The sequence below is a fragment of the Oncorhynchus kisutch genome, linkage group LG25 (genome assembly GCF_002021735.2).
Source record: "Oncorhynchus kisutch isolate 150728-3 linkage group LG25, Okis_V2, whole genome shotgun sequence".
Taxonomy (NCBI): Eukaryota; Metazoa; Chordata; class Actinopteri; order Salmoniformes; family Salmonidae; genus Oncorhynchus; species Oncorhynchus kisutch.
In genome coordinates, this window is record NC_034198.2 from 35107948 (window position 1) to 35129402 (window position 21455).

At 42.3% G+C, this 21455-nt stretch overlaps 1 protein-coding gene across 1 annotated transcript in view; it reads left to right on the forward strand.

Annotated features, from left to right (window-relative positions):
• Window positions 1-9964: 9964 nt before the first annotated feature.
• Window positions 9965-21455, forward strand: part of LOC109889426 (Na(+)/H(+) exchange regulatory cofactor NHE-RF1) — a 32017-nt gene continuing 20526 nt past the window's right edge. The window contains exon 1 of the mRNA XM_020480846.2: window positions 9965-10708. Coding sequence (XP_020336435.1) covers window positions 10271-10708 — 438 coding nt within the window. The 5' untranslated portion in view covers window positions 9965-10270. The remainder of the gene's footprint in view (window positions 10709-21455) is intronic.

Sequence of the window (21455 nt, forward strand, 5' to 3'; positions counted from 1 at the left end):
AGTGGGATAAGATAGGTGTTTATTATATTATACTTTTTTTTACAACAGTTTTTTTTTGTGTGTGTGGGGGGGGGGGGGGGGGGTATGGTCACATGAGACAGAAGGTTATTTAAAGGGATAGTTCACCCAAATTCCAAAAGTACATGTTTAAAAAAAAAATGCAGTCTATGGACCAGGTATGATAGTTCTTAACTGACTTGCCTAGTTAAATGAAGGTTAAATAAAGATAAAATAAATAAATACAAAACGTTACATTATTCTCTGGAGTTACGTTTACTATATTACGTCTACCACTCAGTCCAGGTTGTTCGATTCTGCTGCAAGGTTGTTCTTTGGGAATGCCAGAGCGCGCTAGATGGAGAGAGGGTGGTATGCTGAGCAGCGTGTGCTCTGTGCTCTCCACAACAAAATACTACCTCGCAAACCTTTGCTAAAAAATATATAGGTTTGGCTATGGTACAGACCTTTCCCGTCTGTAATTTAAGATGGTTGTTTTACTGGAGATAAAAACTTTTCCAGGTTGTGAATGAGGCGCTGCCTACTGGACACACATGGGATATGTTGGAAATTACACTATATACAGAAGTATGTGGACACCCCTTAAAATTAGTTGCTGACAGGTGTATAAAATTGAGCACACAGAAATGTAATCTCCATAGACAAACAACACGTCCCTGCTGCTATGCAGAATATGCGAAAGAGAATAGGGCCAAGGAGGTCAGAAGAGAACAGTGTTTCCATAGGTGAATGTGCATCTAATATGAACCATGTGAAGGGATGGTGTGAGTAATGGGGAACCAATCACTTGTCTCCACAATATCTGTGCGTCAGTCACCCCCTCCTTGGGCCTTGGGGGAGATTGTCCTCTCCCTGGATCCATTTTTTTTTTAGCAAGGTGGAGACTAAGTAACGAAATATGTCCTTTTGTGTTCTTAGTACTGAACAAAACAACACGTTCTTTATACTGGAGGCCAAGTGCTGGCACAGGATGTGTTGACGTTTGGAGCCATTGTACGTCATCTCTGAGGTTGCACCTATCTTGAGATGGTATATAACCCAGAGGCTCACTCCACTCAGTGGGCTCTCACTCTGTTCAGTTTTGTGTGGGTAAAATACTTTATCGATAAGTTATTTTAATAAAATTAATATCCTGATTGTTGATTGACCTTGTCTCTCCTCATTATTGATTCAAATATCTACTACAAGTTCCAAAAATGCAGGTGGTTCAGCCTAGCTCTGTGCTTTCTGTGGTGGTGGGGCAGCCAGTGGAAAATACATAGGTTAGGAGTTGGTAATGTTCTCTAGTTGCGCCGTGATAGGCTCAGTGTTCTGTCACTCATGGGGACACTACGTCACAGCAAAATCTACGGGAAGTGCTCAAAAATTCAAGCCTCTTGGATGTTGCCATAGCATTACATTAGGAGTGCCCATCCAAGAAGGCTTAAGGTACAGGGGACACAGGGGATACAGAGGACACAGAGGACACAGGGGATACAGAGGACACAGGGGATACAGGGGACACAGAGGACACAGGGGATACAGAGGATACAGGGGACACAGGGGATACAGAGGACACAGAGGACACAGGGGATACAGGAAATACAGGGGACACATGGAATACAGGGGACACAGGGAATACAGGGGATACAGAGGACACATGGAATACAAAGGACACAGGGGATACAGGATATACAGGGGACACAGGGGATACAGAGGACACAGGGGACACAGAGGACACAGAGGACACAGGGGATACAGAGGACACAGGGGATACAGGGGACACAGAGGACACAGAGGACACAGAGGACACAGGGGATACAGAGGACACAGGGGACACAGGGGATACAGAGGATACAGAGGACACAGAGGATACAGAGGACACAGAGGACACAGGGGATACAGGGGACACAGAGGATACAGAGGACACAGAGGATACAGAGGACACAGGGGACACAGGGGATACAGAGGACACAGGGGATACAGGGGACACATGGAATACAAAGGACACAGGGGATACAGGATATACAAAGGACACAGGGGATACAGAGAATACAGAGGACACAGAGGACACAGGGGATACAGAGGACACAGACGACACAGAGGACACAGGGGATGCAGAGGACACAGAGGACACATGGGACACAGGGGATACAGAGGATACAGAGGACACAGGGGATACAGAGGACACAGGGGATACAGAGGATACAGAGGACACAGGGGATACAGAGGACACAGGGGATACAGAGGACACAGGGAATACAGAGGATACAGGGGATACAGCATTTCGGACAGTTAAATGAGACAACAAAACATAATTTATTAAACACATTGATATGGTTTTTGAACGTGATAGCTGTACCTTTAGTTTCTGGTTGACACAGCTTGTTTGCCATCAGCCAATCGCCGTTCTCAACGAGTTCAAAGCACATTAACGCACACAACTCGTTCCTCCCGGTTTACAAGTAGCATTGTCAGAGTTTCCCACTTCTGATGAATGCAACCTTAGTTGTGGTCCCGTGACCTCCCTTCTTGTCCTCTGATTGTCTGTTTCTCCCTCTGCACACAAATTACTTTATAAATGTATGTGTCCAAGCACTCGTGTGTATGCTTGTTCCCCCTACCTCACACAAATGACTTAAATATATCTGGACACCTACATTTAAGTCCTTTATCAGACACTCTTATTCAGAGCGACTTACAGTACTGAGTGTATACATTTTTGTACTTGAGATATTTGGCCTACTTGGATATTTGGCCTTTCTCTTCTCCAATGGTGTGAATCTCTGTTTCCCCCGCAGGCAGACATGGACAGTGAGTGATCAGGAGAGATGAAGGAGACAAGCTGGCCAGGGTGAGCAGCGCAGTCCATTCTGAACTAAACCATGCTTTGATGTGAAGAACACATACGTAACATTTACGGTTACGCACATATCTAGATACTCATCTCAAGTTACGATTCAGCACATTCTAAATTGACTATCTAATCCTTACCCAAGTTAAATGGTAATCATTCTGTTGTCCTCTCCTGTGTTTTTCTCCAAGGGGTATTCTGTTCCTTTCCTGCCCTAGCAAAACTGAAACATACTTGAAGGTAACTGAAACCTGCTTTTGGGCTTCCGAGTGACACTGTATCTCAGTGCTAGAGACATCACTACAGACACCCTGGTTTGATTCCAGGCTGTATCATAACCGGTCATGATTGAGAGGCCCATAGGGCAGAGCACAATTGGCCCAGTGTCGTCTGGGTTTGGCTGGTGTAGGCCGTCACTGTAAATAAGAATGAGTTCTTAACTGACTTGCCTAGTTAAATAAATAAATAAATAAAAAACAGCTGTTGCCCCTAGTGCCTGGTTTCCAAGTCATCTCCTATGTCAAGTACTGATTTGTATCAGGGGTGACTTGGCTGGCCATCTAAGGCCTACACAGCAAGGACCTGATCAGCAGTTCAGCTTTGGAGACTTGTGGGAGAATTGGCTTTTTGAGGTTTTTGTATTTCTCTTTTACTTATATAATTACAGAAATTCCATTCCAAGGGAGACCTGTCTCAAGATGAATACATTTCCCCTAAGGTCAAATACACCGTCTCAAAAATAAAATTGTATCACATTTTGTGTCATGACTACCATGCACTGTGATGTACGTGTCGCAACGTGGAAAAGGACAGCTTCAAGGTCTTATCTTCTAAGGAATGATTTTCTCCACATAAGTTGCAAATCATAGTTCCAGCATGTTCTCAGTTCACATTCTTACATCAGTGTTGTAATTTGTTATTTCACTTTTTTCTCATATTCTTTTACTTTGAGCTTTAAAAATCATGCTGGTTAAAACCAGAGACATACGAACGAAACAAAACAAAACGGGTTCACAGGAAGTGATGCAGCCCAGGAAGCAGGTGCTCATTTTCTCAAGATCTCCATTTCAGCTTGACCAAACTCGATAAGACATGTGCTCTCACCAAACAAAGCCATAACACCTTCTGACACAACCTGGGATCCACCATGTCCCCAGACTGCATTCACTTGTTGGTGGGTGGCTGTCTGCAACACACAAAAAGGGAGTTTACGTTTTCATAATCTTGCTGCTGAAGTTATTTCCGGTTGTTGAATATGAACTTGTGTATTTTATTCAGAATATTATAATATTTTATTTACCAGTTTCTTGTGAGAATGCCAAATGTTGTAGTGACCTATGCTGCATAAAAAGTATATTTTCTAACACGTCTTGTACTTTTTTTTGTCTCTTCACTGTGAATAGTGTGTGTGAGAGAAAGAGAGAGAGAAACCGAGAGCGAGAGAGAGCAAGAGAGAGAGCGTTCATAGCTGGTACACACCACCAGAGGGCCTTGTCTTATCATTTATGTTCTGTAATTCACTGGAAGGCTGAAGGCACCTTTCATCATGATCAAAAGTAAAACAATAAATGTAATGTTATTATATTTAGAATTGTGTGCTACATTGAACTTAGAAGGGTTTTATTTGTGTGTCTATTTTTTACCAATAATGTTTTTTATTATTTCAGTTTGGATAAAATCAAATGTGTCTTCTTACATTTGTCTATGGATGAGGATTCATGAAGAAGCTTCGCATCATAGAATTAGAAATTAGAATACTAAGAATGAACACAAACCTTGTTGTGATGTTTGTGACAGCTACGATTGGAAGTGACTTTTCACAGCCGGTTAGGAGATCGTTTTAGCTAACCCTTTTCCTAACCTCAACTTAAATCTCCTAACATGCCACGTTAATTATCCTAGCCTGCTGGGTAAAAAAGTAACTTCCGGTCATAGCTGTAGCCTACTACCTCTAGGGGTCAGCAGCATCCCACCCTGTTTCCCACTGCTGGCTTGCCTTGGAAGATAGGGATTGGTCCCTGGATGGGAGACCAGATGCTGCTAGAAGTGGTGTTGGAGAGCCAGTAGGAGGCACTTTTTCCTCTGTTCTAAACAAATGCCCCAGGGCAGTGATTGGGGAAATTGCCCTGCGTAGGGTGCTGTCTTTCAGATGGGATGTTAAATGGGTGTCCTGACTGTCTGTGGTTATTAAAGATCCCATAGCACTTATTGTAAGAGTAGGGGTGTTAACCCTGGGTGTCCTGGCTAAATTCCCAATCTCGCCATCATACCATCATGGTCATGTAATCATCCCCAGTTTCCAACTGGCTCATTCATCTCCCCTCCTCTCCCCTGTAACTATTCCCCAGGTTGTTGCTGTAAATGAGAATGTGTTCTCAGTGAACTTACCTGGTAAAAATAAATAGTCAGAACTTCTTCTGATGGTATAAAGGTTAGGGAGTTGGTCAACCATGGTTTGCCAGTGCAGTTATAAGACATTGTGTAAAACAATGACTTTGAAGAATTGATCTGCATTGTATGTTTGTTAGCTAGTCAGTTTTAGACAAATGATTACATACATTTTTCAAATTAACTGCCAATATTTAAACATTCAAACAATGTAGTACATCCACAGCTATAAACTGGCTGAAATCAGTTGATGATTAAAACACCTGAGAAGCCGGTGTTTGGAGGATATATTGGCACGGGTGGTGTTAGGCCTGTGCTAATATATCCTCCAAACACCGGCTTTGAGGGCATTATCACTTCTATACAATGGATTACCAACATATTCAAATAATGATTGACATATTTTCATTGAAAATGTTATTTTGGTGAATTTATTCATAGTATTTCACCCTTCCACAATATATAATCCCGACACAAATTTAGGGTAGCTACCCACGTCGGCTGGTTGTTTGCTCTATCGGTTCGGTTGCTATAGACGCAACCCAGTCATTCAGTCTTTTTATTCTGTATCTGTGGAAGTAATTTGTTCCAAATGTTCCATTGCCATACGGCTGGCAAAGATCTTATCCCTTGCTAGCCTAGCCAACTACAACTAACTTACAGTCACCTCAAAAAGTGCAGACAGAATAACAACAAAGTAGGGTCATTTGCATTTGTTTAAGTTGTTTTCTAAGGACATTTATTTGGATACATCCATAACAATTAGCTAATGAGGCGCAATTTTGCCTGTCATAGAAAATGTGCTCACTCATCAGGACACTGTTGTTCAGAAGATCTAGCCAACAACACAGCTAACACAATCACTTCAAACTGAAGCTGCAAAGAACCCTGAACCTTGACTAGGGTTGTTAGGGTCAGGGTTCAGACGGTGCAAACTTGCTGCACTTCATTTCATTCTTCATTTCGTTTTTTATATATCCATAAAAATGATGCCAGCTGATTCATGATTTAGACTAGCTGAGAAACGCTGCCTGCATGTCTGTCTTGTCCCGACTCCCGACACGTTCATTACTATGGGACAGCTGGTGATCTAATTTGAATATTGAAACAATGTTGCAAATATCGGAGAGACAGACAACAAGGTTTATACAAATCTCCTCTGTTGAAAACTAAATGTTAGTCTAAAAGAAATGGGAGATGATGTCTAAATGTTTTTATAGTGGAGATCAAGTTTATAAATTGCCTGGCTGGGCTGATGAGACAGTGGTTTGTGCAGACAGATGGACCAGAGTAAATAGGCATTTTAACACCATTGATTTAACCATTGGTAACTTGTGGAATAGACACCGGCTGGAATGTGGTTTTAACCCATCAGCATTCAGGATTAGACCCAGCCGTTTTATTATAGGACTTAAACAAGTTATATATGCAACAACAACTGATATTGTGTCATAAAAATAATAATACATGTTTATATATATATTTTAGAGGCTATTTATACAGTATACAACCTCCATAAACTGTATTTATAATTAGGCCTACATGACAATATTTTGACAATAATTCTATTACACAATTTCTGATATATCACATGCATTAAAATCAGGATAATGCCTCTACTGCTATTCATTCCAATTAGACCGGTTTGGATTTCTCCCTGACCAATATGGCTGCAATTTCCTTCCCAACCTGGATCTTAAAGGGTTTGTGACATAGCCTTTCTAGTAATTTAATAGGATCTCTATGCTTTGAATTCACATAAATAGCCTAGCTATAAACCGCTTTCCATAAAAAAAAAATATTTACATGCTAGAACTGATACACATAAGAAATAATGGCAACAAACGCACTGGAAAAGGGTTTAAATCGACTTTAGGCGCACTAGATAAAATCCTTGGTAGAGGTGGTTCTATATTAAGCTTAACATATAGAATTATTTTAAGATGGTCATTCTACGGATCATTTAGCTATTTGATTTTGAATATGAGGACCCCTCACATACGTTCAAAAGTTTGGAGCCACTTAGAAATGTCCTTGTTTTTGAAAGAAAAGCACATTTTTTGCTATTAACATAACATAAAATTGATCAGAAATACAGTGTAGACATTAAATGTTGTAAATTACTATTGTATCTGGAAACGGCTGATCTTTTATGGAATATCTACATAGGCGTACAGAGGCCCATTATCAGCAACCATCACTCCTGTGTTCCAATGGGACGTTGTCACGCCCTGGTCGAAGTATATGGTGTTTGTCTTTATTTATTTGGTCAGGCCGGGGTGTGACATGGGTTTATTGTGGTGTGTTTTGTCTTGGGGTTTTGTTAGTTATTGGGTGTGTGGCTTAGTGGAGGTATCTAGCAAAGTCTATGGCTGTCTGGAGTGGTTCTCAATCAGAGGCAGGTGTTTATCGTTGACTCTGATTGGGAACCATATTTAGGCAGCCATAATCTTTGAGTGTTTTGTGGGTGATTGTTCCTGTCTTTGTGTTTGCACCAGATAGGGCTGTTTCGGTTTTCAAATTTCATTATTTTTTGTAGTTTCTTCATGTATAGTTTTTTCCTTCATTAAAATAACATGAATCATCATCAAGCTGCATTTGGGTCCGACTCTCCTTCGACGGAAGAAAACCGTTACAGACGTTGTGTTAGCTAATCCAAGTTTATCATTTTAAAAGGCTAATTAATCATTAGAAAACCCTTTTACAATTATGGTAGCACAGCTGAAAACTGTTGTCCTGATTAAAGAAGCAATAAAATGGGCCTTTTTTAGACTAGTTGAGTATCTGGAGCATGTGGGTTCGATTACAGGCTCAAAATGGCCAGAAACAAAGACCTTTCTTCTGAAACTCGTCAGTCTATTCTTGTTCTGAGAAATGAAGGCTATTCCATGTGAGAAATTGCTAAGAAACTGAAGATCTAGTACAATGCTGTGTACTACTCCCTTCACAGAACAGTGCAAACTGGAACTAACCAGAATAGAAAGAGTGGGAGGCCCTGGTGCACAACTGAGCAAGAGGACAAGTACATTAGAGTGTCTAGTTTGAGAAACAGACACCTCACAAGTCCTCAACTGGCAGCTTTATTAAATAGTACCCGCAAAACACCAGTCTCAACGTCAATGGTGAAGAGGCGACTCCGGGATGCTGGTCTTCAAGCCATGTACAAGGTTGTGTGTGTATGTATATATATATATATATATATATACATATGTGTGTGTTTATTATTTGATGAAATATTGATTTTTACTGCTATAGCCCAAATAAACACATTGCATAACACATTCATCAATTGCAAAACAGACAGTCAAAAAATAAATCATAAGGGGTAAGTTTTCAAGTCTCAGGTAGCAGAGCTCTACACTGGAGTCATTGCAAATCAAATTGTGCCACTTGTACCCTACCGTGAGCTGCCGCAAACAGATATTTAAATAGCCTATAACTTCAATTTAGGCTATTGCAGCCTTGTGTTATCATGCAATTAATGACCATGTTTAAATTAAATTGGAAGCAATTGTGGTCATGGTCACAGCTCTATCGCAATTGCCGATCAGAGTACATTAGATTGATGGTAACAGTCAGTCATATTTGGCTACATGTAAACAAAAACAAAACATTGGCTGTTGTTGGCAAACGTATTCAGTTCATATCAATGGCATATTAATAACATTTGATGGAAATGACGACCCAGTCCTCAGTAGTCAATTCCAGCACTAGCCTAGGCCTAGAGTAATTAATGGGCAACACGAGCACTCTTGGCTCTAAATCGCATCGCTGTTCACAACACTATTCATGATGAATAAATTAGTCTGTCAATTTGAACTAAGCAAGATGCTAAAGCGTTCAGCTTACATTTGACCTACATCTTTACCTAGGCTATCTGAAATGAGATGTAGGACCTATCAAGGACTAGGCTACTTGTTCTAAGCAAAAGCAAACCATGGCAACGTTTAATTACAATCATAAACCCAGATTTTAGTCAGCAGCCCAGGTCTATTGAAAAGTCAATCACGCAAATAGGCCTAGCTATTTGTATTATCCATTCAACGATTTGTAGTCTTAACACCTGGCTCATAATACGGCACAATTGCAAGAACATAACATTAAGCCAGTTTTTTTTAACGTTTGTTCAAATGTTTCTTGCAAAGAGATTTCGAGATCCTCTGTCCAACTTTCATCACCCAAACTTCTGTCGGATTTATCTATAGTTATGCACATGCGCAAACGGGATATATTTACAATCATAGATAGCATTGGTGGAAAATGATCAGGAACTTTTCCCGATAGCGATGGAATTTAGGCTTAAAATGGTTTAGGGAAACCGGGCCCTGGAGTTTAATAAAGGCAAATTATATGTTCTCTTGCGACATAGGCACATTCCTTCATTAAGTTACATTGGCTCGCAATAATTATTATTTTGACGGAAAACTGAATGTTGCGTTTTACATCGACATTCCTTCCTAATTCGTTCAATAACGTTATGGAAAAAGGATATGACAGTGTCTCTAGAATCTAGAAATGTGACAAGTAATAGCCTAGGCCAGAGCCACGTATTTAGAAATAAATACATGTATGGCTCTGGCGTAGGCAACGACTTTTGTTCAGAGGGAAATTTAAAGGTAGTCCATTGGCTGTCGGATAAACTCAACGACAGCGTTTTCCCAAAGGAGATTACTGATTGGTCTTGTCACCTGTCAGACTAGAACCCTTCACCATCAACTTCAGATCAACTTAAAAAACAAAGCCCAGTTGATTTGAGCACACAAGGAAGAGTACTTTTGTGGGTGTGTCTGACTACGTGCACTCCACAAATAGTTACTAGATCGCAACATAGTTTCGAGGAGGACCTTACCGAGACGCAAGTGAAATAATACGTTCTGTTTTGACAGAAAGTAAACTGTGAGAGCTACCGGTCGTTCGAAGTAGTTAGTCCGTCAGTTTAATTTCTGAGATTGTTTGTTGTCCACGTTTACCTTCTTTGTTGTGACGTTTTTGGACGTTATCTGTGAGAATATTTGATCAGCGGCAACAATTATGTCAAACCTCCGGCCTAGATGTTGTATTTTAGGAAAGGGTTCGAATGGCTACGGCTTCCATCTGCACGGTGAGAAAGGGAAGACCGGACAGTTTATCCGACTGGTAGAACCAGACTCTCCTGCCGCCACCGCCGGTCTCTTCGCTGGGGACCGACTGACATTCGTTAACGGGGACAGCGTGGAGGGCGAGAGCCACCAGCAGGTCGTTGCCCGGATACGAGCCACCGTGGGCAGCCTCGAGCTGATCGTGGTAGACGCTGAGACCGCGGAGGTACTGAAGAAGCACAACTTGGAGTGCCGTAAAGAGTATGTCACGGAGGGCATCCCGTTACCGGGCAGCAAGTCGGGCCATGGGGATGCAGCGGAGAGCGAGGCGACTGCTACATCGGCAGAGAACGGAAACTTCTCCCTACAGAGGCTAAGTGTGAGCGCCAAGGTAAAAGGGATTTCCGAAGTTTCCTATCTAGATTAATTTCGCAGAATATTACATTTTATGTAGGCAATTTTCATACGCCTAGTCATGGGATGTATTGGAGAGCTGACCAGGGTCAACCACTGTCTGTCAACACATTTGAACAACAATATACATTACCAGTCAAAAGTTTGGACACACCTACTCAGTCAAGGGTTTTTCTTTATTTTCTACATTGTCAAAGTTCTTGAACATTTTCGGATTGACTGACCTTCATGTCTTAAAGTAATGATTGACTGTTGTTTATCTTTGCTTATTTGAGCTGCTCTTGCCATAATATGGACTCTGTCTTTTACCAAATAGGGCTATCTTCTGTATAGTACCCCTACCTTGTCACAATACAACTGATTGGCTCAAACGCATTAAGAAGGAAATCATTTTATTTATGGAATTTAACAAGGCACACCTGTTAATTTAAATGCATTCCAGGTTACTACCTCATGAAGCTGGTTGAGAGAATGCCAAGAGTGTGCAAAGCTGTCAAGGCAAAGGGTGGCTACTTTGAAGAATCTCAAATATATTTTGATTTGTGTGTCACTTTTGTTTACTACATGATTCCATATGTGTTAGTTCATAGTTGTGAAGTTTTCACTATTACATTTCAATGTAGAAAATAGTAAAAATGAAGAAAAACCCTTGAATGAGTAGGTGTGTCCAAACCTTAGGCTACATCCTACCCTAAACTCCATATGTCATGTTCTAGACATTTGCTGAGACATCCTTTTGTCTCTTTTTAAAATTTGTATTGTATTGTGTATAGAAGCATTAAACAGACACATGCCTACAGGGCAGATATTCTGTTAAACAGACACATGCCTACAGGGCAGATATTCTGTTAACCCTTTATGCTTGTGGAAATTGGCCTATGGATAGGGACAAATTGGAATGTTTAACATAATAAATATAAAAAGCATATGCATGACCATGGTAGCAATTGAAAGAGAAGACTTTGGAGATGGGGAAATTCAGACCACATGTTCACCTGACATGACTGAATTCAAACATGACACTGTTGAGATTATGTGCATTTTACATTGACTGTACTTTACACAGCATTTGTCCATGACGAAAACTGAAAATACTCTGGATACATTCCAAGAATATTCTTATTATGTAATTGAAAGTTTGGTTTAGGTGCAAAATAAGAAACAATTATTACAAGAGTTTGAGCATGATTTCTAACTGGTGTCTCCAAGTGGACACACACAGTGCTATCTTTTTTTTTACATCCGTTATTAGACAGTGGCAACGATGATGATTAAGAACATGGTCTTTTGCCTGCTAATGCCTGCAATGCAATGCAGTGAAGAAAACGATGACAACAATAACGTCTAATGTAACTGGCCCCTCTAACAGTACAACTGGCCCCAGCTTGGCCCCCCCAGTTGAAGTGGTCTAGAACCCCCACTGGACACACCTCTCCAGACTGGGCACAGTTCATATGGAATTTAAATGTACTTTTATCTTTTATGGCTCAAGGAAAGAGCCTTCAGCTATAAGGTGCTTTTTTTTGATCTCTCCTAGCTTTGCCATTGAGGAACTGAAGCAAACACATTTGTAGTTTGTTTGGAACACAGCCCTGCATCCCCACCTCTACACAATTACTGTTGTTGTTTAGGCAATCCAGAAATATTCCATTATAAATAACCACTTGGGTCAGGTGGGCATCATTTTGAAAGCTTATTATATTGCCAACATGACTTGCTAAGTTATAAAATCCAATCATAGTGTTAGGCTTTCAATATGGAAATGTGAAGTGCACATTTAGACTCACAGGTTTGTGGTTGTTGTTTGACATCAAGGCGGTATTTATTATAATCCTCAACATCTCGTCTTTCAGAACACACAAGAGTCCCCTCTCTCATGCCCCGTACACACCGTGATATATTTCATTACGCTGTATGGTCATCTTCACGGAGTCTTGCACCGCTACTGAGCGGACAAGTCTAGCGTTTTTAACGCAAGATGGAGGTGAACCAGAGATCGCATTTATTTTGGCAGATCGCAAAATATGACTTTTTCACTGAAGACCGGATACATATTGTTTCCGGTAATAGCTAATAAAGCATGTTTTGTTTAGTTACTTTTAACTTTATTTGTTACGCTAACTTTATAGCTAGTCAAGCTAGCTTGCAGAACAGCTACAGTAGCTAGCTAAAGGCTAGGCTAGGTTGAAGATACCACTGTAACTAGCAACCTCGCAACCATAATAATAATATAATCAAAAACAAATGTCATTACCATCACAATAGATTTAAACGGGAGGCAAGTCATATAATATAACTGGCTTAACATCCCATGTGTATTATTTAACATGACTATTAAAATAGTATTCACTTATAGGAATAGGTAATTGTTACAAGTTGCTAGCTATCCCATAAAGCCATCAACGAAACCAGAGAAGATGACCATTTTTGGTTTTGGTCACTACCTGTTCTTCAACAGACTTTGTCTGTACTGAAGACTACGCAAAGTGTGGAAAAATTCCAAGTGTGTAGTGTCTGACTCCCAACTGAGCCATCAACCGCAAGGGGGCAGTGCGATTCCGCTCGGTTGTGGACATCCCCATTGAAATGAATGACATCCAGCGTAATTTATTGTGAACGAGGCATTAGACAACAAAACCAATTTGTAAAAGTAGCTCAATTAGCGTGAGGGAAGTGGTCATCTTTCTGCTGTGCGTGGTACACACGTTTAGAACAGCTGCCAGTTGAATCCCATGCAGCACTGTGAGTTCTGACGTCGTATTGTTTATACATATACACACACACATTCACACACACGTGTGTGTTACTGTACAGCCACTGAGTTCCAATTTAGGCACTACCAAATCTGCATTGTTCAACCCACACAGGGGCAGTGAGTGTACAGTACAGGGCTACAGAGAGAACTGAATAGACCACATAAAGATCATGTTCTATAACAGGCAATCGAGCTAGAGACGCCTGTCTGCTTATTGTCTCAATAAGGTATGTGATCAACACAACATAGGAAATAAGGGCCGTATTCATAAAGTGTCTCAGAGTAGGAATGCTCATCTAGGATCAGGTCCTCCATGTCATCTTATTCAATATAATATAAAACGCGTTTTAAATGATCCCAGATCAGTACTAGTACTCTGAGATGCTTTCTGAATATGGAACCAGCACAAAATGTCTACCGATCCATTTGTAAGCCAGAGTGCTCCTGGTTTTCTCAAGGTCGGAATATCAGGAATTCCTCATTTTAATCAGAAAATAAAACATTTATCTGAGAAAGTGATAGCTGAGCTCTAACATACAGACGCCTCCACCCCTCTAACACACAGCCTCATACTGCTGGTTATGAAATACATTTTCATGTGGTATTTCATCCGTGGGTGTGTAGGGGTCGGTTAGTTAGGCAAAACATGTGCAAGGTCTTTATGTAACTTTGTTAGACAGTGCAAGGTCTGCTCTCTGATTTATAGCCATTGTGCAACGGCAACACAAATGGAAAATTAAAAAAATTCCTCTCTCTCTCGGCCTCGCCTTGATGTGTAGCTAGTGTTTCCCCTGAACCATAGGTTACATACCAATTGACACACTAGTCATGTAGGGAAAAGTGTGGCAATTTGAGATGAACACAAAAGGTCTCCTAAATAGTAGGTCTCAACGAGGGCCTTTTGAGTGTTTCCTTATCACATGATCTGAACAGAACAAACTCTCTCTGTCCTGTCTCGCTCTCTCCCTGCACCTATCCAGTGTATATTATCACTCATTCGGCTTCTTTAGGGAAGGAGTGTTTCCTTGTCTGGTTACCACGATTGGTCTGTTTCTGTTTATCGTCTCTGGTCATATTCTGTCTCTGGTCAGAATTCTGTTCCTACCTTAAGAGACTGAGTGGAAAGCAAAACGGTGGTATGTGGGAGTAGTGGCTATGGAGGGAATACGGTGCCATGTGGGAGTAGTGGCTATGGAGGGAATACGGTGCCATGTGGGAGTAGTGGCTATGGAGGGAATACGGTGCCATGTGGGAGTAGTGGCTATGGAGGGAATACGGTGCCATGTGGGAGTAGTGGCTATGGAGGGAATACGGTGCCATGTGGGAGTAGTGGCTATGGAGGGAATACGGTGCCATGTGGGAGTAGTGGCTATGGAGGGAATACGGTGCCATGTGGGAGTAGTGGCTATGGAGGGAATACGGTGCCATGTGGGAGTAGTGGCTATGGAGGGAATACGGTGCCATGTGGGAGTAGTGGCTATGGAGGGAATACGGTGCCATGTGGGAGTAGTGGCTATGGAGGGAATACGGTGCCATGTGGGAGTAGTGGCTATGGAGGGAATACGGTGCCATGTGGGAGTAGTAACTATGGAGGGAATACGGTGGTATGTGGGATGTAGCGCATGTCTCCCACCACTAATGCACTGCTACCCTTCACTAATCTTCTGGGTACAAGTGACGGGGGCCACAGAAAGGCCTCGTCTCTCTCACGGTGCTGCCTGCTTGTGACGGGGACCACAGAAAGGCCCCATCTCTCTCACGGTGCTGCCTGCTTGTGACGGGGGCCACAGAAAGGCCTCGTCTCTCTCACGGTGCTGCCTGCTTGTGACGGGGACCACAGAAAGGCCCCGTCTCTCTCACGGTGCTGCCTGCTTGTGACGGTGGCCACAGAAAGGCCTCGTCTCTCTCACGGTGCTGCCTGCTTGTGACGGGGGCCACAAAGGCCTCGTCTCTCTCACGGTGCTGCCTGCTTGTGACGGGGGACACAAAGGCCTCATCTCTAAAGGTGCTGCCTGCTAGCCTCCTGCACTCCTCCCTGATGGGACACTTGGCAGGACCTGGCTGATACTGGTCTAATATGGACTGCGTCCCAAATGGCCCCCTATTGTCTACATGGTGCGCTGCTGATTACCCAGGTATATAGGGAATATGGTGTCATTTGGGAATCAGCCATGGACTGAGGCAGGACTTGGCTGGTACTGGTTTGTGTCCAGTAGGAAGAAAGTGTTTTTGAAATGAGGAGGTTTCTGAACTTTTTGCTACGGTTGGGTGAGGCCTACTGAACAGAACCATAGTCTAATATGGACTGAGAGCCAGGCACAGACAGCTCCTCCTGGACTCTCAACACTTGGCAAGCCCTCAAAGAGCTGCATATAGTCTGGGTAGGCATTTTATTAATTGTTCAGCTTGGGGGTAGAAGCTGTTAATGAGCCTTTTGGACCTAGACTTGGCGCTCCGGTACCGCTTGCTGTGCTGTAGCAGGGAGAACAGTATATGACTAGGGTAGCTTGAGTCTTTGACCATTTTTTTTGGACCTTCCTCGGACACCGCCTGGTATGGAGGTCCTAGGTGGCAGGGAGCTTGGTCTCAGTGATGTACTGGGCCGGATGCTGAGCAGTTACCATACCAGGTAGTGATGCAACCGGTCAGAATGCTCTCTGATGCATCTGTAGAACTTTTTAAGGATCTTGGGACCAATGCCAAATCTTTTAAGTCTCTTTATGGGGAATAGGTGTTGTCTTCCCCTCTTCAGGACTGTCTTAGTGTGTTTGGACCATCATAGTTTGTTGGTGTTGTGGACATGAAGGAAATGGAAGCTCTCGACCTGCTCCACTACAGCCCTGTCGATGTGAATGGGGGCGTGTTCGGCCCTCCTTTTCATGTAGTCCACGATCATCTTCTTTTTCTTGCTCACGTTGAGGGAGAGGTTGTTGTCTCTGACCTCCTCCCTATAGGCTGTCTCATCGTTGTCGGTGATCAGGCCATACCATTGTTGTCGTCAGCAAACTTAATGATGGTGTTGGAGTTGTGCTTGGACACGCACAGAGACTGAGTGTGTTTATTAATGGTGTCAAGTTGACCAGTAACACCTTGGAGGACTGTGTCCATCTCGGTTTCCCTGGAGACCCCAGCGGAGCAGAATGAGGCATTGTCTGTGGTGTGTTTGTCTGGGGAGAAAAGGAGAAAAAGAGAGACTGGGCCAGAGAGGAAAGCGAAGAGGACTCTCACGCCTCTCTAAGGAGGCTGAGCCTGAAATACCTTACCCCTTTCTCACCACAAACACTCATAATGATCTCGTACTCAACCAGTTGTGTGTGTGTGTGTGAGAGAGAGCCTTGAGGGATTAACCAGCGTTTAGCCTTTTGAAAGGAAAAACCCTCAAAGACCGGCACTCATTAGTTCTAGTAAGATGGAGTAAGGCCATGCAAGGCGGACTGTTACACTCAGAGTAGGGTGTCTAACCACTCTGACCAGAATGGGTGAAAACACGCTTTGGTGATTACATTGATGTTGTAAAATACATTTTACCAAGACAAATATGATTGTGGCTATGGAGGGAATACGGTGGTATTCTCTCCGGGGCGGCAGGGTAGCCTAGTGGTTAGAGCGTTGGACTAGTAACCCGAAAGGTTGCAAGTTCAAACCCCCGAGCTGACAAGGTACAAATCTGTGGTTCTGCCCCTGAACAGGCAGTTAACCCACTGTTCCTAGGCCGTCATTGAAAATAAGAATTTGTTCTTAACTGACTTGCCTAGTAATATAAAGGTAAAATTAAATGTTGTGGAGTCTTTCTCGTAATCATATGTTAACTTTATATCTAAGAAGTCTGATTTCGTAACCTAATACATCTGATGAGCTCTGATGACATGGTAGTCATCTTCAGCGTTGTTTCTGTTGGTCGTAAAAGGCTAAATTAACATGACACAAGCTGAATTAAGTGTAGAAATATGAAAACGCTACGTTTCAATCGATATCCATCTTACCTCTAATGTTTTACGTCCTCTGGATTTGAGGCGAAAGACGACTAGTTTAACAGGAAAGTGAGCCTGTCAGGTAGCCTTCATTCTTACATAGAATCCAGCCTAGTTGATGTGATGCAATTTTCGTTTAAAACAAATTCCCCATCTGGCCTCCATTGATTTAGTCATCCTAATATTGGCCATCCTACAAGTGGTGAAAACTCCAATAACGTTGGAACGGATTATGATAGAGACATGCGGTTTGTCCATTCTTTTTCCTTAAAGGATTATCCTCACAGGATTATTCATTTAGAGGATTATTATTATAAGTTTTTGATTGGACACCCTACTCGGATAGCTGTTAAGATGGAATGACCCTGGAGGGCAGAATGTTACTCTGAGAGCTGTTAAGATGGAATGACCCTGGAGGGCAGAATGTTACTCTGAGAGCTGTTAAGATGGAATGACCCTGGAGGGCAGAATGTTACTCGGATAGCTGTTAAGATGGAATGACCCTGGAGGGCAGAATGTTACTCTGAGAGCTGTTAAGATGGAATGACCCTGGAGGGCAGAATGTTACTCTGAGAGCTGTTAAGATGGAATGACCCTGGAAGGCAGAATGTTACATTCAGAGAGCTGTTAAGATGGAATGACCCTGGAAGGCAGAATGTTACATTCAGAGAGCTGTTAAGATGGAATGACCCTGGAGGGCAGAATGTTACTCTGAGAGCTGTTAAGATGGAATGACCCTGGAGGGCAGAATGTTACTCTGAGAGCTGTTAAGATGGAATGACCCTGGAAGGCAGAATGTTACTCTGAGAGCTGTTAAGATGGAATGACCCTGGAAGGCAGAATGTTACTCTGAGAGCTGTTAAGATGGAATGACCCTGGAAGGCAGAATGTTACATTCAGAGAGCTGTTAAGATGGAATGACCCTGGAAGGCAGAATGTTACTCTGAGAGCTGTTAAGATGGAATGACCCTGGAAGGCAGAATGTTACTCTGAGAGCTGTTAAGATGGAATGACCCTGGAGGGCAGAATGTTACTCTGAGAGCTGTTAAGATGGAATGACCCTGGAGGGCAGAATGTTACTCTGAGAGCTGTTAAGATGGAATGACCCTGGAGGGCAGAATGTTACTCTGAGAGCTGTTAAGATGGAATGACCCTGGAAGGCAGAATGTTACTCTGAGAGCTGTTAAGATGGAATGACCCTGGAAGGCAGAATGTTACATTCAGAGAGCTGTTAAGATGGAATGACTGTTAGAAAGGCTGTTTCACTGTCATCACTTTCTCCCCTCCCCTCTGGCCAATAACATGGCCTTATGTCCTAAAATAACGAAGCGAATTCCACGTCTTCAACCTCTCCCTGACCTTTTAACCATTACCCAGTAGCAGTAGGCAATTTCTGGCTACTCTTTTACAGGTATTTACTAGTTATTTTTTTCCCTGAAACATCTTGGTGTCCTTCCTTCATCCTGAGTACACTGCCTCCTCCCAGTGTATGTCACAAATGCCACCCTATTCCCTACGTAGTGCCCTACTTTTGACCAGAGCCATCAAAAGTAGTGCACTTGGCTATATAGGAAATCTGGTGCCATTTGAGACACAGCCCCAGTCTGTACTGGAGAACCTTAGTTAGACATCAGTCTGTACTGGAGAACCTTAGTTAGACATCAGTCTGTTGTCTATAATATAACCTCCACCTCAGTCTGATGTCTATAATATAACCTCCACCTCAGTCTGATGTCTATAATAGGACATTCGTCTGTTGTCTATAATAGGACATTCGTCTGTTGTCTATAATAGGACATTCGTCTGTTGTCTATAATAGGACATTAGTCTGTTGTCTATAATAGGACATTAGTCTGTTGTCTATAATAGGACATTAGTCTGTTGTCTATAATAGGACATTAGTCTGTTGTCTATAATAGGACATTTGTCTGTTGTCTATAATAGGACATTTGTCTGTTGTCTATAATAGGACATTAGTCTGTTGTCTATAATAGGACATTAGTCTGTTGTCTATAATAGGACATTAGTCTGTTGTCTATAATAGGACACCAGTCTGTTGTCTATAATAGGACACCAGTCTGTTGTCTATAATAGGACACCAGTCTGTTGTCTATAATAGGACACCAGTCTGTTGTCTATAATATAACTATATAACCTTGGTGTTCGTCTTAGGTAGCGTCCCAAATGATACCCTATTACAGTACTCATTTAGTGCACTACTTTTGACCAGGGCATATTAAGCTCTGGTCAAAAGTAGTACTCTATGGGTATAGCCTTGTTCAATGTGAGATTTCAAAACAGCTCTCATCACATAATCGTGGGTGTTGTTCTTCTTCATTGATCTGGGTGTAGTGCCATTGAGTTGCCCTTATCCCTATGTAACTACACTTTTTATTACTGCAGTTATAGCATTGTTACAACATTGTATTGAAGACAGTTTTGGCGACTAAGTATTTTAAACCCTTTTGGGCTGGATGTATCAATGTGTTCATTTAAGTAATAATGCACCTTGGGGGTTTGGTATACGGCCAATATACCACGGCTAAGGGCTGTTCTTACGCACAACGTGGAGTGCCTGGATACAGCCCTTAGCTGTGGTATATTGGCCATATACCACAAACCCCCGATGTGCCTTATTGCTATTATAAACTGGTTACCAACGTAATTAGAGCAGTAAAAATGTTTTGTCATACCTGTGGTATATGGTCTCATATAACACGTCATTGGTATATGTAAGGGCAATAGAGTTAGCCAATCAGCATTTAGGGCTTGAACCACCCAGTTTATGACCATGCATAATCTATGAGCATAATTACTGTCTTACCTCAATTAGCCATGAAATCCTTAGTTTGAAAGCGACTGTTTTTCTGGAAGCTGTGCCTTTTTCCCCTACATTTTTCACCCACGTGGGCCAGTCCTCTAGCAATTTGAGTTCAACCAATGAGCTTCAGGCCCTCGCCATTTGAGTGACAGCTAGCAAGAGGCAGGAAGAGCGAGAGCGGGGGTGGGGGGGGCAGCAATGACGTGGTGCACAAATTATAGATTGTGACGTAGTATGCAATTTTCAGGGACCAATTGGCCCATGAGTGCTACATTCAGAACTGCTGGCTAAAAAGTATACAAGGGTACAGGAGAGTCTCTGTCACATGCATTTCCATAATAGCACAAGGAGTCTTACAGTGGTAGCGATGGATTTCAATGTGTTGCAGTGAAGTTGAACTTGATTCAGACCCCCGCTTTCCCCACCTCTTAGTCCTGTCTCGTCTTCTATTGCCAAGGCAACACAGATTTGCCACACTGTCTAATCTGTTACCACGGAGATCCTGATTTGGGTCACCATAACAACTAGTACTCACAAGCCCTTGGATGATCTTGACATCTCACCGAGCTCTTTGCTGCTCTGGGTTGTTTACTCAGTGACACACACACACACACACACACACTGGGCTGACTGCCAACATAGTTTGTGAAGATCAATACCTTATGGCTCAAAGTAGGTCTGGGCGATATGGCAAATCAATTATCACGATATCTCTATTTTTTTCATTCGATAACGATAGTTATCATGATATTAATCAAATAATGTTTAAAAGGTGCATATCTGCTTCAGACTCAAGATTGCCTAATGCCTGAACAAACCACTAGGCACGTAGCCTAGTGGTTAGTGTTGGGCCAGTAACCGAAAGGTTGCTAGATCGAATCCCCGAGCTGACAAGGTAAAACAAGGCAGTTAACCCAGTGTTCCCCGATAGGCCGTCATTGTAAATAAGAAGTTATTAACTGACTTGCCTAGTTAAATAAAAAATGTATTATGTGAGCTACACAAGTGTACTTTAAGGAAAATTGTTCCATGCGGCCAGGGAGTACGTACCTGGGGTCAATGAAATTGATAAGCCTCTTGAAACCTTCCTTTTTGACTGTGCTATTTGGTAGCATGTCCTTAGCAATGCAATGCATAATAGCATTTGTGATGTCTTTTGTCTTTTTGATGTTTGCTT